We start from the raw sequence: 18,125 nt of genomic DNA, 5'->3' as shown, positions 1-18,125 counted from the left end.
TGCTTTTGACTGTGGCATTCTTGTTCTTTGTAGTGTTGGTGGGGTGCAAACCAAATCTATTATTCTTGATAAGACAATGAGAAGATATAAACTTCCAAGACTTATATATATTAACAAACTTGACCACAATGGAGCAAATCCCTGGGAAGTTTTAGATCAGGTAAACTTAATATTATTGGAGATTTTCTATATTGAGGAATGCTAGCAACACTCTTCCAAAGTGTAGGTCCTACACTAATTTCACCCAATAAAAGAGTGAGCGCTAGAGAGAGTACTCAAAAGAGAGTGTTGCTAGCATTTCTCTTTCTATATTTCTTACTCAGTGTTGCTATATAATTCAAGTTCAAGTTGTTGTTTTTATTTTTCGACCATTTTGCATTATTTTTCAGGCAAGATCAAAGCTTAAACATCACACTGCTGCAGTCCAAGTTCCAATAGGTTTAAAAAAGGATTTTAAGGGACTTGTTGATCTGGTGCAATTAAAGGCCTATTATTTTCATGGGTTAAATCGGTTTGTTTCTGAAACTTCTACATTGGTTATACATGTGTTTATTCTTCAAGCTTCTCAAGTGTTGCTTATTGCAGAGAAAAGGAGGTTGCCGTTGATGAAGTTTTTGAAGAAGTTCCTGCAGATATGAAAGCCTTGGTCTCAGAAAAGAGGCGTGAACTCATAGAAACTGTGTCAAAGGTGGACGAAAAACTTGCTGAAGCTTTTTGCAGCGATAAGCCCATATCAGCAACTGATCTTGAGGTGTGTTGTTAACAATTATTTTTTATAGGAGTTTTACATGTTAATCTCAAATGTAGGGATTCTAATAACCTAGAATAGAATCCGATGCAGTGGCGGAGCCACGTACAGCACTATGTGGGCTTGTGCCCCCACTAAAATTTCTATATCATCATGGTTTCATGCTATATTACATTACATATATACACTAATACAATTTACTTATTTATTTATTATATTTACTCAAAAACAAAGTTTCCATACAAATGTTATGGAACCTATTAAACAAAAACGTTTGGCTCTGCATCTCTCAACATCTTTTATGTTAGTTTCATTTTCCTTAATAATTAATATATGATAATAATGTAATTATATATTATGGAAAAACTTAAAGGTTTCGAATCAAAATGGGTTATCAAACTTTCTATTAAAATTACAAAAACAAACTTTATTTTTTATTAGTCATTTTGATTTTTAAATGCGTCTTTAGTTAGTTAATTTGATCTTTAAATATATATTTCACTAATCAATTTGGTCTATACAATGAGTAACAAAACAACCAGTTGAAGATGTGTTCGTAGTTTTGACTAATATAAAATATTTTAGTGAAAACACATCACACATTTAGAGACTAAAATGACTACTCCAAATAGGTATCAACCTCTAAATTAGTATTGTAAATCAGCGTCTAAGTTGTTTAAGATGACCCTGCTATAAGTTAGAATAAAGTTTCCAAATTATTTAAGATGACCCTGCTATAAATTTTTGTATGCATTGCCCCCACTATTCAAAATTTCTGGCTCCGCCACTGATCCGATACAAAGGATAAATTGTTATGAACATTTGAGAGTAAGAGTTTTTGGGTTTTAGAGAGAAGATAATTTTGTTGAAATGTTTGATTGATTTCATATGAGCCACAAAGGCAAGCTTAAGTACAACCATTAGGGGTAAAATAGTAAACCGACATAAAATAAAACTAATATTTAAAATAATTTAATTCATTAATACTTCTAGTTCAATACTACTTAAATCCTGTTACATAGTTGCTTCTCTCTCCCACCCCCAATTTTTTTTTTAAATAGTTTTTTATTGCTATTATTTTGTGTGTAGAACGCAGTTCGTAGGGCCACCATAGCACACAAGTTTATACCAGCATTCATGGGTAATTCTTTCCAATATAATAAGGTAATAGTTGAATTACCTTGAATTCATATTTGCATTTTGTGTTTTATGTTCTCTTTTTCTTTAACTTTAAATTCATATGTGCACTGTCTACCTTTTCTTTCTTCTTGTTGGCTCAAGACCTTGGATTGTGCTCCCCTCAAGGTCTCAGTTTAGATTCTCCCCGGTGGCAATTTTGGTGGGTTAGTTTGGCTTCAAAAAAAAAAAAAAATCCTTTTTCTTTAATCATGATCTATATTATGATGTAATTTAGTTTGGGTCTTCCAGAGAGTTCACTTTGGAAATTGAATTCACTTATATCATTCTTAGTGCGATGATGGCCACTAGTGGTTCATGACCAATCATAACTGTAGGTCACTCTGGTCAAATCTTACCCAGAACATAGTACAAGCCTACAAGGAGCTTTATAGACTTATGCAATAAATGATTAAAGGGAAATCTGTGTCATAAATCTAGCCATACATACTCCTGTTGTTTGTTAAACCATAAATGATAAAAGAGCAATCTCTGTCAGATAAAATCTACTTAAGAGTCCTGCTGTTTTTAAAAACTAGCTATTTTTTAAGCTTTTCCATTCCTCTAGGATATGATCCTTGCTTTCAAGTTTCAAACCCCCCATAATATTCTCTCACATGCATACACACTTAGGCATTTCCGGACACTAATTGATTATCAATATAATTAAACGAACATTCTATATTCAATGCATTCTCATTGGATTTAGATTTTATAAGACTATTTGATAAAATTGATTTTGACTTGAATAATGCATACAAGCCAGCTTGTACTATAATGTTTTATCAGTTCTTTATTTTTCATTTTTTTGATGTTGCTGGTGCAGGGGCTACAACTACTTTTGGATGGTGTAATTAATTATTTGCCGTGTCCAATTGAAGCTAGTAATTATACTCTTGACCAATCTAAGCACGGGGAAAAGGTACCAGATTTAAAGAAACTTCATCCTTTGTTATCTTAATTATCAGAAATTGCAATTTGAGGTTTTAATTTGGCAGCCAGTTTCTTGTTTTTTTTTTCCTTCTTGACATCAGTTTCTTGAATCTTGAATAGTTAGATTTGATTCATTAGAATCGGGAAATATCAATATATGACTTATTAATACATTTGCAATAACATTATAAGCTTATTGTTCGTCCCAAAAAAACAAATCCAAATTAAATGCATCAATATAAGTGTGTCATGATAATGTTGTCTTTGCTCTAAAATAGCTTGGTCATGACGAATGATACTTTCTTGGTATAGAGGTTAATCACATCTCTTTATTTCTCCGGCCATGTATGTCAGAGGTTCCTTCCAAAAGAAGATATGGTCTCTACCAAGGGTATCTCTACCTCCTTTCTAAGAAAAACCTAAGCTGTCTCAGTTTGGTTTAGACTACATGGAAGATCTTGCCACCAACAGGTCCATAGTTGGTGCACTGCAGCACGTGACCACAACTAGACTAGAAGTTGGATATGCTTTTTATAAAGTGTGCCCGTTTGTGGTTCAACCCCTGAAGAATCATTTGATAGATATCTCAAATAAAGGGTTCTGGATCATGGTTTAGTTGTGGGTAATGCTTCTCCTTTGTCTTCCACAAGTTTGCAAGCCTATTGTGATGTTGATTGGACCTCTGATGTAAGATAAAGTGTGACCTACTTCTGGGTCAATCTTAAGTCTTTGTCAATGTTGGTGGTTCATCCCTATCTTATCTTTATTTAATGAGTTGCAAGTTCCCATCTCCACATTAATCATTTACTGCGACAAACAAAATACTGTTGCTTTGAGTCATAACCTGATTCCGCATTCAAGAACCAAACATATGGAACTTGATTTGTTCTTTGTTTGAGAAAAGTTGTGTCAATTCTCTAGTTGTGATACATGTTCTTGCTGACGTTCTCACAAAGCCATTCCCAATGTTCAGTTTTGTAATCTCCGAGACAAACTTAGGGTTCTATGTATAAAAGAATGCACACTTCTACACTCTTTATTCTTATGCACCACAATATAGCAAATACTGCAGTGTTCCGCATAATCTTGATAAACATGGTTGTTATGCTATCTTTTAATCTACTAAAAAGAATATTATTGGGCTATTTTAACAGCATACCCTTGTGGCATTGTCTATCACAATGAAGAGGGAGTATGGTCAAGTAACATATCTAAGGTACCCTGGCCTTTAAATATGGTTAAATCTTACTTCAAATTGTTGTCTTATGTATATGTTGATCTTTTTTTTTATTGGGTGAAGAATCTTTGAGGGCGTCATTCGGAAGGGGGATTTTATTACAAACGTTAACACTGACAAGACGTTTGAGGTAAGTCTAAGGCTCCTCACTGTTCTTGTTTAATTGCGTTGGTCTTGTGCACATGTTGTTTTGCGTTGTGATTCTGCTTTTATATTTTTATGTTACTAATTTGTTTTTTTTTTGTTGCACAATTTGTTCATTTTTTATGAATATATGACTCAATTCAAGATTGCATTTATGATATGTTTTTCAAACTCTGTTAAATTAATTTCTGTCATGGGAAGAATAAGTTACAAAGATATACAAAATTATGCGATCTTTTTATGTTAATTTACCCTCAGACCTCAGATTATCTATTTCTTACTAGTCCATGGATTCAAGTCTTAACACTAAGTGCATGGATTCAAGTCTTGTCACATCATTTTTTCAAGAAACTTATCCTACAGAATAGTATCCATTTAACCATACTTCTAATGTTATTATCCTCTTGCATATTCTAGTCTTGTCACATCAATTTATACTCCCTCCGTTTCAAAATGAGTGTCGTTTTAGCAACAAAAAAAATATGTTTCGAAATGAATGTCACTTTTAGTTTCCAATGCAATAATAACTTTTTCTTTTCAATTGTACCCTTCAATTAATACTATACACACTACTTCCAAAGTACTCCCTCCGGTCACTATTATAAACAAAAAATCATTTTAGATTCATTTAATAAATGATGTATCTAGACCATATATAGACCACATACATAATTTATTGAATGAAACTAAAAAGTCAATTTTTGCTTATAAAAGTGACCGGAGGGAGTATTATTTTTTCTTTAATGAAAAACAAACCAATAGTTGATTAAAATAATTTGGTAAAATAACATCTTTCTTTCTTTTAATTAATGCATTTCTTTATGTGTGTAAAATCTTAAACAACATTCAATTTGAAATGGAGGGAGTACTATTTTCTAAAAATATTGCTATGACAAAGACAAGTACTAGTTTTAGCTCATAAGATCATTTTCATGTCTCTGCTTTCATTTATTGCACTTTGAGATTAGTGATTTCGTGGCTGAAGCCTTTGTTTTATGCAAATGCAGGTTCCTCATTTGTTTCGGAAGTGTAATGATGTGTTTAAGGTTAGTTTTAAGATTTTCACCATGATTATTTGATCTTCCTATTCAATCGAATGTCTTTGGAGAACTTTTTTAGAATTGTTCTGCCATATCTCTTTTAAAATTCTAACTGGGATACTTCTATGAAATTGGAAGGTAATTGAAGAGGCTAATGCTGGGGAAATAGTTGCTGTCTTTAATGCACCAGGTTCTTATTCTTGCCATAGCCGTCGTAATGTGTTTAGAGAAACTGCTCCTATGTGAAACAAATGTTTATATGACAATCTTTTTTTTTGTATTAATTATTTAATCAGGCTTTACTGATGGGTTAGTAAGTTATACAATGACTTCCATTGATGTTTCTGAGTCGGTCTCAAGAGATTCTGACGTGCAAGTAAGTAGTTTCTCCTTTTTTGTATTTTCTTCTTGTGTATTGCTTTTACTGAATGCCTTCCAAGGACCGGATCCTACTTTACGAGTTGGTTTGGGGACCGGGAAGGCTGTAGTTTATTCATTTTACCTTTCTCATCTGTGACAAATTTGATGTGCTTATCAGGGTAAAGGCGATGCGTATTTACCATTTGTCAAGGTTTATGGAGGCAAAGGACGATTGGTATTGATGAAAAGTATCTCTGGATTACTCAAACGTTAAATTACACTGTCCTGTAATAATTGCCCAAAAAGATTTTTACTTTTGGTTTCCTATGTAACTTTAGTTATCTCCCATCTAATTAATAAGGAGGCCTAATTTATGGAGATAAGGCTTGACTGTTGCTTTAGAGAGAGAAATAATAAATAGTTAAGGAATATAAAGAATACTCGAGGCATCCTCTCAATAAACTGCTCCTCGATAAAAACTCTCGTTCAAATCCGAAATTATTGGGCTTGTAGCACAACAATTCTCCTGCTCTCTCAACCAAGAATTAACCAACACCTTAATCTCGTACCCATCTCGCACACACAATCCCATCCTCATCTAATCACTACATGTGTAGCGTGGATACTACGCCCCATATGAAACTTGGGTTATGACTTGACTAGGCTCCCAAAAAAATCCCCTTTAAGGTAATATCTAGCTTCGAAGACTCTTGCAACAGTAATGTCATGGTTGGTAACTATATTCCAACCTTGCGTCTCCAGTATGGCTAAATTAAAACTTTGGCGATGAACCCATACCTTCCATATTCCTTCCTCATAACTTATTTCTCCTAGCTTAACTGATTCCTCTTCCACTATTTTTGTTTGAACCCCACCGATAAGAGTTTAGCATAGTTGAATCTAATCTCATAAAATAGTTGGCAGGAGAAAAGAGCTCATAGAATAATAAGTTTAGTTTTAAAATAAAATTCGAACCAAACCAAACCAATGAAATTTGAGTTGGATCGGTTGATGCTGTTTGTTTTCCACATATTTTTAACAATGTTTTTAATTTCATCCAACGTTACAATTTTATTTTCATCAAAAAACATACACCAAATTAAAAATGTGGACAAAGTATTTCTATTAGGTAAGTAATGTAAAAGATTGAGATTTCATCGTTCTCTAAAATTTTAAGTTTTTGAAATAAAAAGCAAAGAAGAAACTTAATAAGAGAAAAGTATGTCATTGTATAATTATTTCCATTATATTTCTATGAGTATTAATTAATTTATGTGACATAGATTTAATTAATGTTTTCTTATGTTGCAGTTTAGTTTGGTTTGGTTGATAAAATAAAAACTGCAACCCAAACCAAACCAAACCATGCGGTTGAATAAAAAAGTTATCCGAATATATCCAAGCCAAATGTGGTTTTTTGCGGTTTTGGTTTGGATTGGTTTCGATTTTGAACACCCGTTCGAGTATGGGTACACAATTTTTCTCTACAGTATAGCAAAATAAAAATACTCTTTGCGCCATTAACTTTGAGTTCTTCTTCATTAACCACAACATAGTGAGATTGGGAAAATGTAGAATTTGGTTGTTGACAAGGTAGAAGAACAGATAGATCGTGTTTGATTTGGTTATGTGTACAAGCGTTGGCGGTCAATTAACTATCAAAATCAACAATTCGAGGAGAACAGATAGATCACTTTGAATTTTTTGTTGAAGAAACTACCCATGCTAATGATATCCACAAAAGCACATAGCATGATAGAGAAGAATTAGTTGCATTGCATTCCAGCCAAGAGATGGTTTTCATACGCTGCAATGACATCTTTAATGCCACAAGTCATGTGAAAATAGGCATCAGGAATGTAATCGTATTCGCCATCCAACAAACCCTGCAAGTTACACAATAAGAGAGCGGTTGGTTTGCAGCCATCCTAGCAAATAACATTATGAGTAAATTCAAAGATAATCACTAAACATATTCTTTTAATAACGTATATATGGAATAGTACCAGATTGGATAGTTTGTACTATATTGAACTCACCATAATACACGTTTTTAAATAATAATAAATAAATAAATAAAGCAATTGAAAATTTTTAAGATATAAAAATATTCAAATGTAGATTATTGGAAATTTAAATGAAATTTCCAAACTTAGTTTCTAGTACAATGACATGCAACAGACAAAAACAAAAACGAAAAACATGCATAGCTTCTGAAAAAATAAAAAGGCAAGGAGTTTTGTTGGGTATGTTACTCAATAATATACAATCATTTAATGTCATGTTATTTTTTAAATTTAACTATTTTCAATTAACTTTGGCCACATGATAACAATACTCAACAAAACTCTAGGTTACCAAAGCACTAATAGCAACAGGATGAGATTACAGTTACAATAACCAACAACCGAATCTTTGTCTGGTTGGATAAAATGAGACTAATGGAGAAAAAAGAAAAAAATACCTGGAAACCCTTAAGGGTATCATCCAAATGAACATATGTTTCCTGAGATCTAGGATAGGCTACCACAGACAAAGGCTGACCTAAAAATAGCTCAATTTTACGAGCACGAGTAATAATCAGTTGATCATCTTCACTAAGCTCATCCACTCCTAAAATAGCAATGATATCTTGAAGATTCTTGTAGTGTTGGAGATTTCGTATTACACCATCAGCAACTTCAAAGTGATCTTCATGCAGACAGTGTGGAGATAGTAAACTAGATGTTGATTTCAAAGGGTCAATAGCCGGATAGATTCCACGATCAAAGATCTATACAATAAGTATTAAAAATCAAATAATTTAGCTGATGATAACCAAAAATATCAAAGCAATATCCACTTTAACAAACATAATCAAACCTCTTTTGAGAAGACGGTTGCAGCATCCAAGTGAACATCAACGTCATCACCAGGATAGATAGTATGGAAAGAGGTAATAAAACTCTTAGATGTGGCTGCGATACGTTCTTGAAGACTATGGATATCAATGGACAGTGTTGGTTGATAACCAACAGCCGATGGGATACGACCAAGCAAAGTAGATAACTCCGAATCAGCCTTCAATTGCATCATATATTATATTATTATCAAATGAAAAAATAAGCAGAATGTCAATTGATATATGAAGAAAAATTATCATAGATAAGTTGTAATACTTGAGTAAATCTGAAATGGTTGTCAACAAAAAGAAGCACTTTTCGTCCTTCATCACGGAAACCTTCCGCAACTGTAAGTCCAGTATAAACAACACGGCTACGAGCACCAGGGGGGTCATTTATTTGACCACACACAAACGCACATTTGCTTTGACTCTGAAATCCATGAAGCATTCATGATTGACTATTATAAATGCAAATATTTCAAATAATATATTGAATGTATATCATGAATAATAGTATCATTGACTTCACTTGCCTGCTTATCACCTAGCTTAATGATACCATCGCTAACCATTCTTCTGTACAAGTCCTCACCCTCTTGGGATTGTTCTTTAATTCCGGCAAAAACAGACAAACCACCTAATAAATGGGAAATAATTAAATTATAGTATATATTACAGGAAAAATGACATCTCAACAAGAATAAATAAGTGCATTAAGCTAGCATATACCATAAATGTCAGCAACAATATTCATCAGTTCCATCATAAGTATACTTTTGCCTACCCCAGCGCAACCAATCAACCCAATATTTCCTCCTCTTTGGTATGGTGCAAGCATGTCAATAACCTATATGGAAAAAATTTATGCAAAAGCCATTAGATATCCAAGCAAGCAAATATTGACGTAAGTGAGAAATAATACATTCACAAATAAACAAAAGACACTAAGAAACAATAAAAAAATAAATAAATACCTTAATGCCGGTTTGAAGTATGACCGGAGTCTTATTACGTTCGTAAAAGGAAGGAGCTTTTCTATATATTGGTAACATTTTCTCCGCTTCTAAGTCAATTGACAATAACTATCATGAGTTAAAAAAAAAACGCCAAGGAAACAATAGAAAATACAATAATCTTAACACTTCATAAATTACTTACTCAATTCACCATAGTCATCAATGGTTTCCCCAATAACATTCATAACACGGCCAAGGGTAACCCTACCAACAGGAACCTAAATGGGATACAGAAGAATTATTATATAATATTAATTAGGTAATTGCTAGTGCCAGACATGCATAAACACTCACTAAAACCAAAATTGAAATGTAAGTCTAAAAGATAATGGAGAACTGGAGCAGCAGGGTCTGATCAAAATACCATGCACATGATTCATTGGTAATATGATCCATAAAAGTCCCGCATAAGCAGCTCGGTTGGTGAGCTAATGGACGTTGAAAGAGTTACAAGGAGGAGGTCTTGGGTTTGATCCCAAAAACTAACATTACCGCTAACTTTACTATTTTATATCATGATACATTATATATATTTAGTTTAAGGTTAGGTGTGTGTAGACAGTGTGGGCCTTGTGGAAGAAGCTGTTGTGATGCCTCGTTCGTCTAATGTAGTTTTTTTTTTCTGTTAAATTCACTAATAAGTTCTGTGTGAATGCTTGTGTGTCTAATTATTATTATTATTTTTTTGAAGGCAAAAGATAAGAGAAGAGAAAGAAAGTACATCAGTATACAAGATAAGGTGGGTGCAAGAAGTACTCCAACACAAAAAAAACGTGAGACAAACAACTGAGAAAAAAACGGCCGTTTAAGCCACAAAGAGCACGAACATCTAACCACTTCTCGGAGGCAAACAACTGAAGAAAAAAAAACAGCTCCCTAACCCACAAAACTCACATAACCACCTCCACAATGCAGAGCAATAGGAGCCAAACCCAGATGGGTGAGGGAAGGAGTAGGCATAGGGGCACTCTGAGACATAAGTTCCTAAAAGATCACGCCTCCCAGTCACAGAAGGAACAGGAATGGCCAGAATAGTAATACCGGCCTAGAAACCTAATCTAATCTTTCTACTGCCCCCAAGCGCTATGACAAAACGAAGAATCTCACCCAACTAAGAGGGAAGAACAAACTCCCAGCTTAAACACCTGAAGAACCTATACCACGCCGAATTAAAGAAATGACGCGAAACAAACAGATGACTAGACGACTAAGTGAACTCCCCACAAAAGCATCAGATAGTGTCCCTAGGAACCACAATAACCCTCCTAATAAAGAGATTCTGACGAGGCGGCACTCGGTCAAGAAGAAAAAACCTTCACCTTAAGAGGGGTCCACGACTTCCACACTAAAAAGAAGGCGGGAAACCCCCTACTAAACCCCTCTGAAGAGCCAAATAGGCCGACTTCACCGAATACTAATATTAATAAAGACTATTCAGTGCTAATTGATTCTTTCTTAACAACAACAACAACAAAAGCAGCAGCAGCAGCAGCAACAACAACAATAATATTTTTAAGGGATTGAGTGTTATTTACAGTGATAGGGGAGCCGGTGTTGAGCACTCGCCACCCTCTAGCAACTCCTTCAGTTGGACTCATAGCAATTGTTCGCACCACGCCCTCACCCAAATGATCTGCAACCTCCAAGACCAATCGAGAAGAATGATCCAAAACCTCGAGGGCAGTCCGTATCTGGGGCAGAGGCAAACCTTCCTTGAATTTTACATCCACTAAAGTATCGACAACTTGGCAAACATGACCGATTGCATCCTGACCGGTGAACTCATCACTGATTTGAGGACCTCCGGGTACTTCTATCTTCGCCTGACGTGACAATGGAGTTGAAGCAGACGAAGCATATTGGGAAATACCGCCGTAGGTATGGCGAGAAGCACAGGATGTAGAAGAGCGTATTAATGTTGAGCAAGAAACGGAGGGTTTCCATAATCGAATCAGAGAGGATACTAGTCTGCGTGAAACAACCATTTTTAGAGAGTGTGCGAAGACGTTGTAGGGTATGTGGAGGGTTTTAGAGCATCACAATGTTAGTCTATTAATAGAGAACTTAGTGTATACATATTTTTTATTTTTTTTTATTTTTTTATTTTAATGAAAATATCTTATCTTAACTTTACATCATTTTACAAAAATAATTTATTATTTCTTTTGCAATTGGGACTAACCAGTATATATTTTATTACTTCTTTTACATGTGGGGCCGTTAGAGTCATTATATAATTGTCTCTTACTTAATAATGACTCATTTTTTCTTCCTCCAATAAGAGGTCCTTAAGAGAGAGTGGTCTTTATTAAGTAAAGACTAATTTATATGTACCTATCAATTTCATCCTCAAATTTTTAAATACAGATCATTAGGTCCTTGAATTTTACGAATGTCATCAATTGAGTTATATGTTAAGTTGGGTCGTTAACAGTGATGACGTGGAACATTAACCGATGATGTGGTTTGTCAAGTCATATGTCACATGTTTAAAGACTAATTTGATCGAAAGTGAAAAAAAATTACAGGGACGAAATTGACTGAATTGGAAAAATAAATAAATAATTCATGATTCAGTACCGCATGTTTGATCTCTTATGTTTATTTTAGGTTTCAAGTAGGTCTCTTATATTTTAAAAGTTTTAACTTGGTCCGTTACGCTTTAAATGTTTCAAGTTGGTCCAAAACGTTACTCATGTTTAAGTAAGTTTGTCCCTTCCACCACATGATATTGAGTTTAATAAAAAAAAAATTAAAAATATTTTTAAACTGATTTTTTAAATAAGTTAAGTTTCATTACCCATATTGTCAACCTGGATCTTTAAATTTAAGTGTCGGAAGAAACTAACTTATTCCAACGTGGGTAATGTTTTGGACCAACTTGAAACTTTTAAAACGTAAGGGACCAATTTAAAACTTTTAAAACATGAAGGACCTATTTAAAAACTAAAATAAACATAAGGGATCAAACATGCAATTAAGCCTATAAATTATGTTTGATTTTGAAGTAGGTGTGAAGTGTCCATGATTTCATACCTTCAAGGAGGTTAAGTTTTCAAAAATTATTATTTTTGCAAAACATTATGATTTTCTTATATTCTTTACTTTCATATCTCATCTTACATTTGTTGTAGCATTTTCGTACTATGCAATAATGGTGGAAATTAGTTTACATGAACATCTAATTAATCTGATTTTATCATGTCTGATGTAGGAGGGTTTTATTAGTAATTTAGTAGTATTTATTATTTATCCAAATCTTAGTAATTTTCTAGAACTTTCTATTATTATTTCGTTTTATTTTATTTTAGCCCACGGGTTTGTTATTTCTATCACTATCACTATATAAGCAGAACTTATGTAGCCTAAGAGGCACACTTTTTGATTCAATAAAATTATTCGAGATTTTCTCTCAATTCTGGTGGATTCCGGAAACCCTTATTTTCATAGGTTTGTCGCTTGCAACCCTATTTTCATAGGTTTGTCGCTTGCAAACTTGTTCTTTTCTATCTAGGTTTAGCGCTTGCTAACCCTACGCTTCCGTACTGCGTCAGTTGGTATCAGAGCAGGTTTCTCCTGTTCTTTTCCTAACGGATCAGCCATGGGAGATCAACTGATTGACGAGAGCAGAGTTTGCCGGCATAACCGCGACTCTTACCACGACATCGAAGATTTGTCAGATCAGATGGCGGCGTGGACAGCTAAGGTTGACAACAACAACAGAAACAATCCGAACAGAGGAGGAGAACCAATTCCAGTTATTAGGGTTTGTAATAACATCCCTACTATTGTTACGTACCGAAAATCAAAATATAGCAATGAATCTGATTTGGAATACTATGAGCGTAGATATTACACAAGGTTGAAGGATGATTATTACAAATTTGAAATCTCCGATTCGATATATCGTTGTCCGTTTTGTTACAACAAAGATTACTCCTTGACCGGCCTTTTGAGACATGCTTTCAGAATTGCAGGTAACTCGTGTTCGCGTAAGATGGTTAAAGATATTGCTAGACATTCTGTTTTGATAACATATATTCTAAGATTTCTTACGCCGTTGAAAGAGGATATCGACGTTGCTCGGACGACCGAAGCGTTTTCGACGTCTGTGGAACCAGTTGAAGAACATTCAGTCACCGAACCTATTGTTATTATGGAGGAGACTGATTTGAACGAAGTTGAGAATATTGGTGCAATCGATGAACATGTGGAAGTTTCTTCTGGAACATTACCGTCTGGTTGTGTGGAATCTACATCAGAGACTTCAGCGTGTGTGAAGCCCTCTATTTTGATGGATCAGTCAAGCATGTTTCCAATTACTGTCCCGAGACAGACGCTGCCAACTGTATCATCAACTGCTTTAGAACCTAAGGAAACAATTGGTGGTACCGCAGCTTCCAAGAGGAAAATAAAAGCCTGGTCAAAGGAAAATTTGCTATGGGATGTTGTTCATAGATGGGGAATGGTAGGCATAAAGGGCCAAGACAAGGTACACGACCCTTACTCTTCACGTGAAAGCGCAATCCAGGAGTTTGAACAAAAGTTCTTAGCCAAGACCAAGAATGCTTGGTGTGACATGAACAATTTTGTTTCCCATCCAAAGAGTTATGTATGGCTGGAAGTGAATTACGGTGACAAGGAAAAGGAATCTACGGCGACAGAAAGTGTATCATCGGTCCCCAATTTTTCAAAAGCACATGAGACCTTACACGCCAAATTTAATCACCGGCTGAATGCACCTCCGCCAAAACCACCTGATATCGGCCATGATACTTCAAAGATTGTTGACAGCATTCAAGATCGAGACATTAATCAGGTTTATATACTTGGAGAATTTGGAACTCAAAATGAAGCAGCTATGGTTTTTCAGGAAATTAGAAGACGTGGCTTGAAAGTTGCAGTGGTCGGATTTGGAACTATTGACAATTATATTCCTGTTATTGACAAGTCAATTGGTTTTGACACTGTTGTTGCAGAGGCACTAAATGAAACAGTTTGCATCTCTGACAAGTGCACAAGGTTAATTGTTATAGGGAAGTACTATTTCAGAATTGATCATGTAGGAGAAGGTGCTAGATGGCGTCGAACATTTGGTCAAGAGATATACTCGCCGTCTCTTTTAGCCTCCACAGAGAGTAAAGGTAACGGGAGAGATCCGACCACGTTACCACATCCACCAGAACCTCCGGACACGGGCTCACGATGTCCGATGACTTCACCGTCACCGCCGGCAAACCTTCAGCCGACGGAGAACCAATTCATCTCAGTTAAGCCATGTTGTGTCAAAGTCGATTATGTGTGTTTCATCGCAGAAGAGAGTGAGAAGGATCAAAAGGGGAGAATATCAGGAGCTGCTATCAGAAATTATTTGTTGGAACAATCACGTGTTTGTCAAGTTTATGATCCTGAGAGAAATTATCAATGCTTTTATATAATTTGTGCTGCACCACAAGAGGATGTTGATAAGTTGAAATTGGGAAATTCAAGAAACTTTCATTATCTCAATCAATCAAATTGCATTGAGCTTGATGCATTGGATGATGCTAAAGAGTATCTTGCAACAAGGAGAGCCATGGAAGTTGTTGGAATCAGTACTGATGAACATGATGCTATATTTCAAATAATAGTTGTTGTATTTCATTTAAGAAATATTGAATTTGTTAGGGACTATGAAAAGGTTTATGAGGGTTTAGTTTTTTCTGATGAGATTGGTAAAGAAGCTGATCGGGATGTGTTTGTGATTAGAAAAGTTGGAAGCCATGATGATAGAGATTTAAAACAAGCTAAAAGTGTATTGCTTGTGTTAAGTATGAACTCTTTCATGAAGCTCCATATGTGTCCACAGTTTACTGTTCCTACTTTCAAAGCTACTGCATCTGATTGTTTGTGGAAGGTCCAATTTGGAAAACAGATAGCATTAGTAAGGATGAAGCCTCCACGGCCACTGTCTACAAGGGAGGCTATAGCGCATTATTATCTGTTTGAGTACATTCAAGATGACTTGATAGTTGTTCTTTTGAAAACGGTCATTGAGTCAGAGAAAATTAATGAGACTATTGATGATGGCTTCAACAATGATGTGATTCCAGAAGCAAAGGGTGTTGTGAGAATTGATTTGTTGGAAGGTTGTTATACAAAAGGTGACATCAGAAAGAAGTTATTTCCGAGCAATAGGGAATTTGGATATCAAGCTGGATTTTATGCCTTCATCCCTTATAAATTTCATTTCAAGGCAACTTATTGGCAGTGGTTTCAGACTTTATCAGAAGGCTGTAGCTTCTAAGATGAACGACGATAAAGAATTAGGCAAGGCCTTGACTGACTTGTGGTATGTTAGAATTCACGAAGCTCTATACAATACCGATGAATCAAATGTTATGGATGAGGACGAACTTAAGCAAGTTGCAACCATTTATCTTGCTGAAGAGCTTAGTCAAAGTAAACAAGATTGGGTGAAAAATACGTCTCAAAAAGGATATCTAGCTGCCTTCCCCGCATCTTGTTATTCTTATATTTCATTACTAAAACACTTTCTTCCAATCATGAACCAAGGTGGATCTTCACTATCTCTAACATACATTGCTTCAGAGAGGATTATTCCCGAATATGGTGGGGGTATGAATTTTGCTAAAGCTGCTTTAGAAAGTGATACAAGAGTGCTTGTTTTTGAAGCTAGTAGAAAGAAAAGAATCAGAGTTAATACTATACTTGCAGCTCCAATTGGAAACCGTGCTGCAAAAGCAATTGGTTATTCAAGAGAACTCAATTCTCCTATGATAGTTGCCGTTAAGGAAGCTTGTTGGAAAATGTTCTTCACCTTTCATGGATTGCTCAACTTCGTATTTGACAGAGGCAAGTTTTGGTGTGAAGGAAAGGGCTGGCAGCAAGGGATTCATATATCAGCCTTGAAGCTCTCAAGTATTTTAGTAATCACATGCTCACCAATTCCACATTACTTCAATCAATGGGATCTAGGAGGGTGGAAGCTCTTTATCAGAATGAGAACTCGGGGTCGAGTTCTTCAGAGGTGGAGGAGACTGATGTAGGAGGGTTTTATTAATAATTTAGTAGTATTTATTATTTATCCAAATCTTAGTAATTTTCTAGAACTTTCTATTATTATTTCGTTTTATTTTATTTTGGCCCACGGGTTTGTTATTTCTATCACTATCACTATATAAGCAGAACTTATGTAGCCTAAGAGGCACACTTTTTGATTCAATAAAATTATTCGAGATTTTCTCTCAATTCTGGTGGATTCCGGAAACCCTTATTTTCAAAGGTTTGTCGCTTGCAACCCTATTTTCACAAGTTTGTCGCTTGCAAACTTGTTCTTTTCTATCTAGGTTTAGCGCTTGCTAACCCTACGCTTCCGTACTGCGTCAATGTCAATATTTGTAAAATATTTTACAATGTCTATTACCTATCTATTGTCAATATGCATTAAAGCTACAAATGTGTATATCCTTATATTGGAAACTACTACAAATTTTTATCTATTTTCTATGCTTGAAGTGAAACTTATATTTGTTGCAAGTGGATGTGTTGCAGGAACATCAGGAGGAAGCTCATGTGTTAACTGTGAACTTGTAATGAGTCAAAGAGTTTTTTTTTTTTAAAACAAAAATGGATTATATTACCACTGCTAAAGCAGTCCCCTCAGCATAAGATGTACCGAAAAGACTACTTAAAACGATACAAGCAGTTTAAAAAATACAACAAGTTGTCAACCAATGCCTAAACACGACAATGGATTCGACAACCACATCTGATCACCAAACATAAATACAACCCCAATGGCTTTCAGCCACCACAACGAATAATATTTTACTTTGTCTAATAATTGAACTAAGGAACTTTCTTTTTGCTTAAAAAGCCTGTTATTTCTTTCATTCCATATAACTCACATCGTGAGTAACCAAATAAGCCGAAGAAAAGATCTCCTTGATTTCAACCCGCCTGTGTAGAATGCAAAATGAGCGCCATGATTTGAGATATCACAATGATCAACACCATCAAAGCCTATCCAAGACCGCACCAAAAACCATAAAGAACCAAAAAAACTGCAAGACAAAAATAAATGTCGTGCATCTTCCACGAAACCACATCCTGACACACATAAAATGCCTCTGAATTCAATATACCACGATATGCTAAATTAGACATTGTAGGAAGTCTGTCTCGAATCAGCCTCCAAGCAAAAATAAACACCTTAAGGGGAACATGTTTGTGCCAAACCAATTCTTCGCAAAGACCATCCTGCTGCCAGGGGCGGAGCTACTCTCAAGTGAGGGGATGCACATGAACCCCCTGAGTATTAAGAATTTCTCTTACAAATCATATATAATTCCTCTATGAACCTCCTGAGTTTTAATTCTTGCACCTTACTTCTGCACCTCGGTTTTTTCCTTCTTACGGATATGCACTAGCACCAAATACACCTACCTTTTATCTACTTATTATTACTAGTTTTGTTTTATCCAGTTATTATTACCTTTTTTTAAGAGGATTATAAGATTATTACTTCGAGAATCCTAAAACAAGTAAACAAGTGAACCAACTGATAATTTTGAATTGCAATTTA

At 35.0% G+C, this 18,125-nt stretch overlaps 2 protein-coding genes across 2 annotated transcripts; one reads left to right on the top strand and one right to left on the bottom strand.

Annotated features, from left to right (window-relative positions):
- Nucleotides 1–4,091: 4,091 nt before the first annotated feature.
- Nucleotides 4,092–6,095, top strand: LOC120578384 (elongation factor G, mitochondrial). The gene is made up of 6 exons (XM_039831068.1): nt 4,092–4,114; nt 4,158–4,224; nt 5,246–5,284; nt 5,417–5,468; nt 5,575–5,654; nt 5,817–6,095. Exons 1-6 carry the CDS (start codon nt 4,092–4,094, stop codon nt 5,910–5,912), a joined length of 357 nt encoding a protein of 118 aa, XP_039687002.1. The 3' UTR covers nt 5,913–6,095.
- Nucleotides 6,096–7,404: 1,309 nt separating this feature from the next.
- LOC25486943 (ATP synthase subunit beta, mitochondrial) lies at nt 7,405–11,523 on the bottom strand. The gene is made up of 9 exons (XM_024777066.2): nt 11,074–11,523; nt 9,681–9,756; nt 9,497–9,585; nt 9,252–9,369; nt 9,056–9,159; nt 8,797–8,952; nt 8,501–8,698; nt 8,103–8,411; nt 7,405–7,524 (listed from the first exon to the last, which is right to left on the bottom strand). The coding sequence occupies exons 1-9, from the start codon at nt 11,521–11,523 to the stop codon at nt 7,405–7,407; spliced, it is 1,620 nt and encodes a 539-aa protein (XP_024632834.1).
- Nucleotides 11,524–18,125: the final 6,602 nt, after the last annotated feature.

The sequence above is a fragment of the Medicago truncatula genome, chromosome 2, assembly GCF_003473485.1.
Source record: "Medicago truncatula cultivar Jemalong A17 chromosome 2, MtrunA17r5.0-ANR, whole genome shotgun sequence".
Taxonomy (NCBI): Eukaryota; Viridiplantae; Streptophyta; class Magnoliopsida; order Fabales; family Fabaceae; genus Medicago; species Medicago truncatula.
Note: the sequence above shows the minus strand (reverse complement) of the source record. Positions and strands in the feature narration are given on the sequence as shown.